This window comes from Uranotaenia lowii, chromosome 2 (genome assembly GCF_029784155.1).
Source record: "Uranotaenia lowii strain MFRU-FL chromosome 2, ASM2978415v1, whole genome shotgun sequence".
NCBI classification, from domain to species: Eukaryota; Metazoa; Arthropoda; class Insecta; order Diptera; family Culicidae; genus Uranotaenia; species Uranotaenia lowii.
Window position 1 is genome coordinate 237,554,986 of NC_073692.1, and position 12,905 is coordinate 237,567,890.

General features: G+C 40.2%; 1 protein-coding gene across 1 annotated transcript in view; it reads left to right on the plus strand.

Moving 5' to 3' along the window:
* The window catches only part of LOC129746303 (uncharacterized), a 30,230-nt gene extending 19,043 nt beyond the window's left edge, over positions 1 to 11,187 (plus strand). The window contains exons 4-6 of the mRNA XM_055739904.1: positions 8,276 to 8,444; positions 8,516 to 8,770; positions 10,222 to 11,187. Coding sequence (XP_055595879.1) covers positions 8,276 to 8,444; positions 8,516 to 8,770; positions 10,222 to 10,665 — 868 coding nt within the window. The 3' untranslated portion in view covers positions 10,666 to 11,187. The remainder of the gene's footprint in view (positions 1 to 8,275; positions 8,445 to 8,515; positions 8,771 to 10,221) is intronic.
* The last annotated feature ends 1,718 nt before the right edge of the window (positions 11,188 to 12,905 follow it).

Here is a 12,905-nt window from a genome sequence, read left to right on the forward strand (position 1 = left end):
TCGTTTCGGAGGCGCTACAATTGCCTGCAGACTTCAAAAGAGGAGAGTGAAGATTATTTGGCATATTCCTGCCGTGTGAATAAAGCTTGTGTTGATTTCAAGCTAACCGAATTGCAAGAAGAACAATTCAAGTGTCTCATTTTTGTGTGTGGCTTGAAATCAACCGTTGACACTGAGATCCGTATGAGGCTTATAAATAAACTGAACGAAAATGTTAACTTAACGCTACAACAAGTTGTCGAACAGTGTAACAGCCTAGTGAACCTCAGACAAGATACGGCCTTAGTGGAAACGGCTCCAGCAGTGAAAGTGGTGGTCCAGAAAAAGTGGCCGAAAAAGCAAAACCATCACCCGAAGAACAACAATAATGTGCAACCAAGAACTCCGTGCTGGACTTGCGGGGGCATGCACTATCAGAAAGACTGTCGCTTTCGTGAGCACAAGTGCAAACAGTGTGGAAGAATGGGACACCGCGAAGGATATTGTACGTGGATATTGCCTTCGAACGTTTCGTCATCTGTGTCCGGGAGGAATAAAAAGAACAACAAAAGTGTATCAACAAAAACATGTAAAAGTGAATAGTGTACCATTACGGTTGCAATTAGACACAGGATCGGACATCTCAATCATCTCCCACCGATCCTGGATCAAAATTGGCCGTCCGAAGATCCAGCAAGCAGATTGCAGTGCCAAAACAGCGTCCGGAGAGGCGCTCAATCTGGTATCACAGATCCAGTGCCAGATCACAGTCAACGGAACCACCAAGGGCGGTCGGTGTTACATCGCTTCACCTAACGTCAACCTCGATATTTTCGGCATCGACTGGCTTGATTCGTATGGGTTGTGGGACAATCCGATCAGCACTCTCTGCAACAAGGTCGACGTTCAGCCATCTCAGAGCTTGGCTACCCTGCGAACACGGTTCCCCAACGTTTTCACGGACAAGATGGGCCTGTGCAACAAATCTCCAGTCCATCTAGTGCTCAAGGGTGATCCAAAGCCGGTATCCCGACCGAAACGCCCGGTCGCTTATAGTATGGAGAGTGTCGTCGAATAGGAACTCCATCGGCTCGAGAAATTGGGAATCATCAAGCAGGTCGATTTTTTCGATTGGGCAGCCCCAATTGTCGCCGTGCGGAAGCCGAATGGAACTGTGCGAATCTGCGCGGATTTCTCGACCGGCCTCAACAGCGTTCTCGAACCGAATCACTACCCGTTGCCTCTTCCGGATGACATTTTTTCGAGAATGGTTGGCTGTCGGATTTTCAGCCACATCGACTTATCCGACGCATACCTGAAGGTTCCGGTGGACGAGACAAGCCAGCAGCTACTAACCATCAACACACACAAGGGCTTATTCCAGTACACAAGGCTCTCGCCAGGCATCCGGTCCGCCCCTGGTGCGTTTCAGCAACTGGTTGAGACCATGCTAGCAGGCCTAGCATCTACATCCGGGTATCTCGACGACATTCTGGTGGGTGGCAGGAACGAGGAAGAACATCAGCGCAACCTTTCTTGTTTCTACAGCGATTGAAAGAATTCGGGTTTACCGTCCGAATCGAGAAGTGCAGTTTTTACATGCCACAGGTTAACTACTTGGGCCAAATTCTCGACGGCAACGGTATCGGGCCTGACCCAGCAAAAATCGCTCCCATAGTCAACATGCCACCCCCACACGACGTCCCATCGCTGCGCTCCTACCTTGGTGTGGTGAATTATTATGGGAAATATGTGAAGGAGATGCGTGCCCTACGGTACCCCATGGACCAACTGCTCAAAACTGGTGTCAAGTTCGAATGGTCCAAAGTTTGCCAAACCTCCTTCGACAAGTTTCGGTAAGTTCTGCAGTCACCCTAACTTCTGACACATTTCAATCCGAAGCTAGACATCATTGTGTCCGCCGACGCCTCCAATGTTGGCACTGGCGCCCGCATCGTTCATCACTTCCCTGACGGCAACGTTAAGGCAATTTGTCATGTTTCTCGTGGCCTCGCCCCGGCCGAGAGCAATTAGGGGGAAGTGTCCCTAAATGCGCATGTTGGGTAATATGCGCATACAGCCGATTGACGATATGGCTGGAGATTCAACATATCTAATCAGTGCAGTTTGAGGGTAATACGCTTTTAACACATGTCATGAAAAAATTTAATTGTTATATAAAGTCGAAAAAATTTAAAAATTCAAACAAGATTTTTGTCAGTTTTGTTAAAATATATTGAACTTTAATTATCGTGCGTACAGATTCTGTGAACAAAAATTTTAATGGTTTTTTTTTCTCATTCACCTGGAAAACGGAAATTCAACAAATTGAAGCTTTTGGCAAAGTTGTAAATGATAAGATATTGGAATAAGAGACAGGTTCTGAATGCCCATATCAAGGCAGGTTAAATGCCTATATCAAGAAAAAGAGATTAGTCTTATAAATTTTTGTGGTGGTGAGTGGTGAATATAAATTCCGCGTTCATTTTCACGTCCGAATGGCAATGTGCATTCTGAAAAGAATTTCACCGATGACGGAAAATTTTTTTGATCCATAAAAATTAGTTTTTAAATTGCAGGCACATTAGAAGGCGATGAAAGACTTAAAAATACTACGAGTTTGAAATGAGTCGCATTAGATTTTTTTTTCTCATATTAAAAACTCACTTGGACACCATTCAATTGTACCTGTTGGGAGAGTTTCTCAACGAATAAATGTAAACAAGAATCATGCGAAAGGCCAGAGTCCATAAAAAAAGTAGAATCAGCTCTGTTCAAATGTGTGACTCAGAAAAGGTATGGAAATAATTTTAAAACTCTTCAAAATTTTAAAAAATAATGTTTTTTTAAAAAGAACTGAAAAGCAGCAAAATCACAAGCAAAAGTAAACTGATGCATTTGAATTTCATTAAAAACTTTTCGATAGTTTCATTTTATGTAAAAAGTAATTTTGATAACCTTTTTTTAGCAAATTTTTAATCAAGAACAAAAAGAATGGGCTATTTTGCATAAGTTATTCATCACGTTTTTTTTCAATAAGTTTTTCAAAAGAAACAAATCTCTTAAGCTAGTTACTCTTTGATAGATAAATACTTTTTGAGAGTACTCAAAATTCAAATTTAAATTCATTGTATTCACGGATAAAAACTTTTGGATTTTTTTTTGTTTATATCAATAGTTTTCAAAGATGAATATGGCTTGAAGAAGAATAGGTTTTATTTTTGGTTCTTTATATATTTCTTAAGAAATTTGAATTTAAATTTGAACACCGGTTCGACTATTATCGATCAAAACTTTGGTTGATTGATCTATCATTTACCGATCGAAATCAATTTCGGTCTGTAATTGAACAAACTTGTTGCTAATTTGGGAGATTTGACCGATTTGACATTTCACTGCGGAATATTTTTTCACTGTGGTGACTTCACGTTCACGTTCGAGTTCGAGTTCACAAGAACTGTAAACCGGGCTTTACAGCGAAAAAAGAAGGACTTCATACTGATCCGATAAAAATACGATATGAATAAAATATTACCATGAAATATGGCCATATGGCATACTTAACTATGTTTCATGCAAAAGAACTAGTGATGTAAAAAATTTCACCAAAATTTCAGCCTTGACGTATGCTTAACATCCGTTTCTACCATTTTCAATTAAATAATATCAAAATATTGCAAGTGTTAATGAAATATAGCTAAAAACATAAATATGCGCATTTAGCCCGCCAGTTTCGGAAATCGGCTTTTTTGACTTTTTTTTATTATAAAATTATTCTCACAAAAACTGTAAGAGATTTTGACAGAAAAATTGCTCTAACGTATATAAAACAGATGTCCGCTCATGTGTATATAGTTTTCAGACTCCTATCTAGTGGAATATTGGAGAAAATGAGTGCTTTCCTTAATATGCGCATATAGCCTGCCTCTCCCCTATAGCCAAATTGAAAAGGAGGGCCTGGCTTTAATTTTCGCGGTCACACGGTTCCACCGGATGATTTACGGTCGTCGCTTCATCCTGGAAACCGATCACAAGCCGCTCCTTTCCATCTTCGGATCCAAGCAAGGCATCCCGAATGCGCTCCGTGGCTCGCCAATATGTCTATTGGCCTAACATCGACGAAGACATCGCCAAACTCGTTCGAGCATGCCATCATGAGTGCGCTAGTGTGGCAAAAACTATACTACCTCGTACTTGTCGACTCTTACTCGAAGTGGCCAGAAATCGTTCATACCAAGGAAATTACCACAGCAGCTACTCTGCGGATGCTCCGCGGAATTTTCGCCAGATTTGGGGTCCCGGAAACGCTTGTGCCCGATAACGGCACACAATTTACCAGCTCCCAGTTTGAGCGTTTTTGTGACACAAATGCTATCATGCACCTAAAGACCGCACCGTTTCATCCACAGTCAAACGGTCTTGCCGAGAGATTCGTAGACACCTTTAAAAGATCTCTCAAGAAAATAATCGCCGGGGGAGAGGCACTAGACGAAGCAATTGATACGTTTTTATTGTGCTATCGTTCAACACCATGCAGGAGTGCACCTAGTGGGAAGTCGCCTGGAGAACTTCTGCTGGGCCGACCAATGCGAACCAGCCTAGATTTGCTTCGACCACCTTCCGAGGTCCACAAAGAAGGAAGAACCAACCAAGAAGATCAGTTCAACAAACAACGACATCCAAAGTCTCGTTTGGACCAAGGTGTACCGCAACAACGATTGGACCTGGGATGCCGGTGTCGTCCTGGAACGCTTGGGGAAAGTCATGTATAACGTGTGGCTTCTCTCTAAGAAATCTCTAATTCGTTCTCACTGCAATCAAATGAGAACCCGACATGATTCCGAAGACGATCAACAATCAACAACAACACCTGTCGCTCCTCAAGTTCCGCTGAATATTCTGCTAGACAGTTGGGGCTTGAGTGAGCCAGAACCGAAAACGGGGGTAGAGCCTACAGGGCTAGGACAACGCCAGACAGATTTGCAGCCGCAGGCTCCCCGCCGACGTACACCAAGACATCCAGCACCACCGGTTCCTACTCGCACATCTTCGCGGGTTCGAAGACCACCTGTGAGATATGAGCCGTACCAGCTTTTCTAAAAGGGGGAGGTGTTGGGACCCCCCGTCATCATCGTCATCAACCAACTCATCCGCTGACAGCCGTCAGCCTGATAGACGTCACGGCTCCAACGATGATAGGCGAAAGCTCAACATAAGTGTCATTCCATATTTACACTTTTATATTGTGATCTCGAGTAGTTAACACCCCGAATAGACCAAGACCATGGTTCTACATTTTAATAACAATGGTTTTCATCTTAACAATGAAAAACAATGTAAAATCTCAATCCCTTCAAAAAGTAATTTTTTTTTGTATGGTGAAATTACCGTAAATATAGCGATTACCATGAAATATATGGTTAATACATAATATTTCATTGTATTTATTATCTAGATAGCTGGGATTTCAAGATGAGCGTGTACCACGCGAGTGGAAAATATTTTCTTCTAAAGTGCGCCATTTTGTCGGACAATTTTAATATTGTTTTCACGCGATTGTATCCCTACAAGTTTTTACTTGTGCTGGATCGGGAGCAGCCGGAATCGAACCGGAAAACGATGGCACAAACGCCGGTGACGATGGTGAATAATTTTGGTAACCATATAAAACTAGGAATTTTATTGAAAATTGCTTATTCTTTTCAGTACCAAAGGAGAGAAGATTTTCGTCGTAGGTTTCGGGATTTCGGACGTGGCCCTCTTATGGCTTACTGGGACCAGATTAAGGTTTGGAGCACAAGCCCCTTATGTACTCTTACACCCGGTGCATGGAGCTAGGAGTGTGCCGAAGCCCTGAGAATTATGGGACAGGATGAGGACCGCTGCACCACCGACACACAAGGCAGACGAAAACAAAAGTTTGTGTAAAAGTGAGTGTATCACAGTGAATTTTTATTTAAATCCAAAAAAATAAATAAATTGGAAGCAAGTAGGTAATAAATTAAATAAATCCATTCTATAAAAATGATGACAACCAAAAACAAGTATAAACAATCCTTCCATGAGCAAAGATTTTTATTTTAGTGGGTAAACAATGTTAATAATAAGATTTTCATGGTTTTACCATGAAAAAATGGAAGCTGTTATTACCATGACCTTTATATTTTTGGGCTTTCTAATCTATGGGAAATCGCCATTTTTTTCATGGTCATGCTGCATAACAATACCCCTTTTTCATGGTTATTTTCGTCAAAACTATGATATGTATGGTCGGAAACTATGAACTTCAAAGTGTATTCACGGTATCGTGGATCGTAAAAGTCATGGTGTAAACCATCAAATTCATGTTATTCTGATTATGAACTTCATGTTTTGTTCACGGTGCAAGTCTATTCGGGACGTTTATTGTAGTCCTTAGAGCTTTAATATACAAGTAGAATTTTAAACTGTATAATAGTGTTTTACTACGCCCACACAAAGATATCGCAACACAGGGCAAGGAAGTTATACGAGAAAGTTTGAGCAAGAACAACGGATGCATTTTAATGGACGTCGAAACTTACGTCAAAATATATTTTGGACAAATACCCGGTAACAAATTTTATCTTGCGAAGCGTAAAGGGAATTTTGCGGGTAAATTCAAGTTTGTTTTCGCAGATCAATTTGCTCGTAAGTCGATGATTTGGCAAGGGATCTTTAGTTGTGGAAAGAAGGCTAAGATATTCATCACTGGGGACAGAATGAATGGAAATGTCTCCAGAAGAGGGTTTTGCCATTCATTCGGTCCCACAAAGGTCCGGTGAAGTTCTGGCCGGACCTGGCAAGCTGCCACTACAGCCGGGATGTCGTTAAGTGGTATAAGGAGAACAAGATCGATATTGTTGAAAAAGTATCAATCCACCAAACTGTCCGGATTTTTGTCCCATCGAGAAATATTGGGCAATAGTTAAGGGCAAACTGAAGAAGTGTGGCAGAACCATGAAAAAAACCCGCTCAAATGGAAAAGTGGTGGAACAAGATGGCGAATGAGATTACCAGCAGTACTGTGCAGAAAATGATGGGTGGTATCACAAAAAAAAAGTTCGAAAATTCATCCGAAAAGCTGACGAATGATTTTTATGTATTTTTTTCCTTAAAGTGCAATAAAACCCTACAAAATGACACTTTTACTTTTGTTGTACGTTATTTCTTTGCGGAGAAATGATCTATTTTATCCGACCAGATTCTATGTGAAACAGACTTTATGGGGTGTGGAAATTTTAAAATTGATCGATATTGAGTAAAATCGCAATCGAGTAAATTTGAAATTTTCAAAAAAAAACGAAGGGTTTTAAAGTAGGGATACCATACGTACTCTTTTAAGAGTACATGTACTCTTTTTCAATCGGAAAATGAGCGTACCCTTTTTTGTGAAATTTTACGAAATATACTCTTTTTTTTTGGTGAAAGGAATTAAATAAAATGTTCTCATATAAACTAACTTATTTCTTGCGATACATGAAGATTATATTCATATGAATACAAGAGTTCCATCTTTTTATGCATTCGTTGCACAACACTTCAGTTTTGCTTCTTTTGTTGAATGTTTCAAAGGATGGCTACCAATAGAAGGAATCACGAGTACATTCATGATTTCAAACGGGATTTTTCGTTCAAAATTAGCGCCTTTGAGTATGCAAAGAACTCCCGGACAATAGGTAATATCCAAAATCACATAGTACACAAATCAAAAGCGCACGAATCAGCAATAATGTTTTAAAGAATAAAAAAAAACCTCTATGAAAAACTATTTTAAAAATGCAGATTTTTTTATCAAATTTTGAGTAATACAACTTAAAATACTGTGTATTTCTCACGTAAGTCACATATCTTGCGGTTGGCGGTATTTGAATGACCTAAAACATCTTGGTTTTTGAATAAATAGTGTTAATATTTATAATTTTGAAAAATTTTCTCAATGTACTCTTTTTGGCGTTGCAGGATATGGTAACCCTAGAGTAGTAGAAGAGTAGGAGTTTAATTATGAAGCGTTTATCCTCAGTGCATTCTGATTTTAAAAAAAAAAAGGTGAAGTTGAAGAAATATTTGTCTTCATGATGTGAATTTTTTCTCTTTTAAAAAATAGATTTTTTTTCTGATGAAAATAGAAATAAAATGTTGAACTACGCATGATGCAACATGTTGGATAAACAGGGGGCTCTTTAAACTTTCTTGTGTTGAGTGTCAACAAGCAATAAATTTCTTCTCACTGTTTGAAAACTTATTTTAATTGTTGATTTTTTTTTTATTTAAACAGACATCTGGCCAAAACGTATCGTCGTGCGGTCGAGCACACGGCACCGAACGTAATATGTTTCCTCGGGGATCTGATGGATGAAGGCAGCGTGGCCACTGCCGTTCAATATGATGAGTATTATGCGCGCTTCTCGAACATTTTCACACAACCGATTGCCGACACTCTCATGGTAAAAATAAAGATGATACCTTAAAATTCAGAAAAAAAATGTCATATGTCGACCTTCTAATTTTTCCGCAGATATACATTCCCGGAGACAACGATCTCGGTAGAGAGGGCTTGGAGCCTATTACTGCAGAAACTGTGCAGCGATTTCAGCAATATTTCAGTGAGCAATCAACGTGGGAGCTTCCTGGGCATGCCAAATTTTTCAACATTAACCGAGTTCGTAGGACTCAACCAGTAGCGGCGGACATCAACTGGGATCCAGGATCGATGAATCTTTTTCTCAGTCACCTGAGTTTGCTCAAATCGGCCGATGACTTCAGCGAACAGGTGTGTATTTACATAAAACAGGTGATTCATAACTCAATTTTTGGGATAGTAAATCCAGTTAGTTACTAACACCGTATTTGTTTTCTGCCCTCGTTCAGTGTTGCACTTAACCCGATAAAAACAAACACAAATCGTCGCCAGTGTATTGCTACTTCACTCACAAATACGGTATAACTTACTTACTTACTTACTTAATGGTTCCGCGTCGATTCTCCGGCGCATAGGGCCGTGTTAAAAGACCTCCCAGTCAAGATTCTCGTCAACAATTCGGATTTCGGTGGCTAGGCTTCGCCGCCACGAGTTTCTGGGTCTGCCTCTCCTTCGATGTCCTTCTGGATTCCATTCAACGCCTCTCTGAAAATTTCGTTCTCATCTTTCCGCAGCGTGTGCCCAATCCATTTCCACTTACGTTCCCGAATCTCGATTTCTAGCGCCCTTTGATGCCACCGGCGATTCAGTTTCTCATTTGAGATTCAGTTGCCAGGCCACCAAGCGCGGATTATATTCCGCAGGCAGCGATTAACAAATACTTGTAATTTTCGTGTCGTCACCGCATATGTGCCCCAAGTTTCACACACGTACAACAATACGGATTTTACAGTTGAGTTTGAGATGTACATTTGAGATTCGGATTTTCGTTCGTAGAGAAATCTGGCGTGGCCGCCAGATGTTCCGGGGACTCGCAAACACAAATCGGGCCTTTATGATGCGGGTTTCGATGTCTTTATTGGTACCACCATCAGGCGTTATCTGGTTTCCAAGATACAGGAAGCACTCCACTTTCTCAACCTGTTGCCCAGCTACCACGAAATTGGAACGATTTTCTGTGTTGATTTCTATTGACTTGGTCTTTCCGATATTGATTTTGAGACCTGCTGCCTTGGAGCTTTCGGTGAGGTCGTCGAGTTTGCTCTGCATGTCTTATAGTCTTTGGGCGAGCAAAACAATATCGTCTACCAGGTTAAGTCATTCAACTGCTCTATTGTCGCAGGATTCCACGACAAACCTCGGTACGGTCTACAATCAATCGACTGTGCTTCGAGGAGATGGAATAGTTTCTCTGGAATCCCTCGTCGGCTTAGAGCCGCTCAGATGTTTTCATGGTTTCCTGGATTTTTTTTTCGAAATTGACGAACACCAGCAGAAGAGATTCCTGGAGTTCGTTGACTTATTCCAGTATTATTCGTAGCGTTGTGATGTGGTCCACATATGATCGTCCATATCAAAATCGAGTTTGTTTCCGTCGGAGTGTAGCGTCAATCTTCTCCTGGGTTCTGGGATCCGCAAGCGGAGATTGCGGGTTCAAGTCCTGCCGGTGAGCCGTTGTATATTTTTCGAAAAATTCATGATATTTACGGCTTATCTTCTTTCTTTCTCTGATACCTCATGTTTCTCTAATAATTTTCATCACCTTCGAAAATCAGATTAACTTGTATATTTATTCATTTCAGGCTATCAACCAATTCCACCCGCATGTGATATTCGCGGCCCATGAACATACGTCGAAGTATGCTTCAATCCACAGGACTCGACTTTTCGCTGATGTAACTCACCTGCCACTGAACACTGATCGAGCGAATCGCCATGAGGTACTGGAATTCAACATCAGCCAGATGCACCAGAATCAACAGTTACTGGAAATTGTGATACCAACCTGTTCCTACCGGATGGCTAACGGTAAGATAGGGTATGGCTACGCCGTTCTAGATGGGGACACCCTGAGATATACAGTGCTGTGGACATCTCACCGTTACTTACAGCTGGCTACCTACTCGATGATGATCATCCCCCTGAAGCTTCTGTGCGGTCAACTGTGGTGCAATCTTTTCAAACGCTATTGGTGCTGCTGTCGCAAAAGAAACCATAGCTATGTGCCTCTGCATTCAGTTAGTTGATTCAACGAGTCTAGAAAATCGTTAGTATTTTATTCACTCGACTATTTTTTTATTCCACTTCACAAAATCTCTGTCTAAATAAAAAAAATTAAGTCAAAACTGTGCCATTCCGAATGACTCAAAGAATTTCAGAAACGGAAACACGGCATAACTTTTTTTCCCATTGGGTAAAAATGAACCAAATTTTGCACACTTTCTCATGGATGTGTATCGTTTACATGCTGTCAAACTCGAAGTCGTGTTTTTCGATTCAACGAAAATGGAGGTGAACCAACGCGAGTCGAAAGAACAAATTCTTTCCAAACACCTGGAATTTCCTGACCTGTCGCACCGGCAGTTGGGAAAAATGTTGAACATTCACCATTCAACTGTCTTCAGAGTGCTGTAGCGGTTCCAGGAACAGGTGACGTTGGACCACGGTAAAGGAGCTGCAAGAAACCCCGGACCTAGGAACAAAAAAACGGAGGGATAGGTGAAGCGGATGATTAAAGCAAATCCCAACGTCTCTGTAATATATTACTATTTGCATGCAATTGATTTAAGTAGTTACTTAGGAATTCCTTTTGATTTTAAATAAAGATACGTTTCTTAGATGACTCCGTTAACGTTCACGGCTTCGAATAGACTGTCCGTCTTTTTATTCTCATAGTGTGTAAGGTTTCGAATCGCAATCCATGCGATGTTATCAGTAGTTATCTGTTATCAGTAGTGTACAGTGTCTTTCGTAATTCGAGACACCTTGAGGATATTACAGTACTTCCCCTTTTCTAAGAAAGGATCTCAAATCCTTTTTATAATTTTTTACCAAATCTTTTAATATTTATATATATATATATATTTTTTCATTACTGAATTCAAGTTATGCACATTCTTCGTATCGTGTACGGGATCTTGTTAAGATAGGGCTTCTTTCATGCACATGCGGTTTCTTTTTCGGTCGAACCACTTCTAAATTTTCTTTTAATTCTTCAGCTGGATAACCAAAGAAATCCTCCTCATCCGAGCTTTCCATCCTGGTCCTTTTAGTGCTATTCCGCAGACCTACTAGTAACATGGAACTTCGCTTCTTTAGATGCCAGGGTTTTAGTTGATCTCGGTGCGCTGATAGTACTTGGGATCTTATGGAAATCTGAAATATATTTTTAGACATTTTTTTTATAAATTTAGCTTCTAACCATTTTGGAAAATCTTTTCGATTAGGATTTCTATAGTATAACATATCCCCGACCAGTAGCTTATCTAATGGGTTTTGGGGAGGAACAACTTCATGATCGAAATTGTATTTTTTCTTTGGTTGTTCACTGAGATGATTTTTGTAACTTTTACATGGATTTAATAAATCCAATAGTAACTTTGATACGACAACACCTTTTCCGTTGGGAAAATGCTATCTTGTCCAATAAAACTATTTCTATAGTTCATGAGAAAAAAACTTAAACGGTCATCAAGATCCAAGGATTTTGTTTTAGGGTCAATTAAAAATTTCTTAAGGATATCCTTTGTAACTCTTACCATCCTCTCTGCCTGTCTGTTGCTTTGGGGATGGTAAGGAGGACTTTTTAAAACCTTGATTCCTTGCTTTTCTAAGAACATGACAAAATCTCCTGAATTGAATGGAGGTCCTCCATCGGTTACGACTACGTCAGGCAAACCGAAGCGAGAAAATAGAGATGAAAATTTCTTTATAACTTGTTTAGCATTAGTTCCTCTCGACATTGGCTGATATGAATAAAGCTCTAGCAATTGCTTTTGCTATTTTCGAGCAGGTTTGTGAGTCAAATACTTCGAATAGCATGCATATTTTTAATCCGGAGCTGGTAGATTGTAAATGTTCTACTCTGCTTTTTCATATCTAGTTGAGCAAATGCTTTCAAATTTTGCCATTCTAAAGTTCGAGCTAAGTAAAAGTTATCGAAGCAATTGGTCTTTTCTTATTCATACCACCTATTATATCTATTTCTAACCACTTAGAAAAACTGTCGATTATTAAAAGAAAAGTGCTTCCATCAAAATGGAAGAAGTCGGCATGCAACCTACTAAACGGACGTGTAGTAGGCGTCCAAGGTTAATTTTGAGAGCTATTTATCTTTGTCTCCATTTTAGCACAAGTTGCACAACATTTTACAAAATTTTCAATGTCTTCATTAATTTTTCTCCAATATAAGGTACACCGGGGCAAGTGCAAACTCGGGGCAAGTGCAAACGATCAACTTTCCTCTGTTACAAAAAAATTAAAAAAA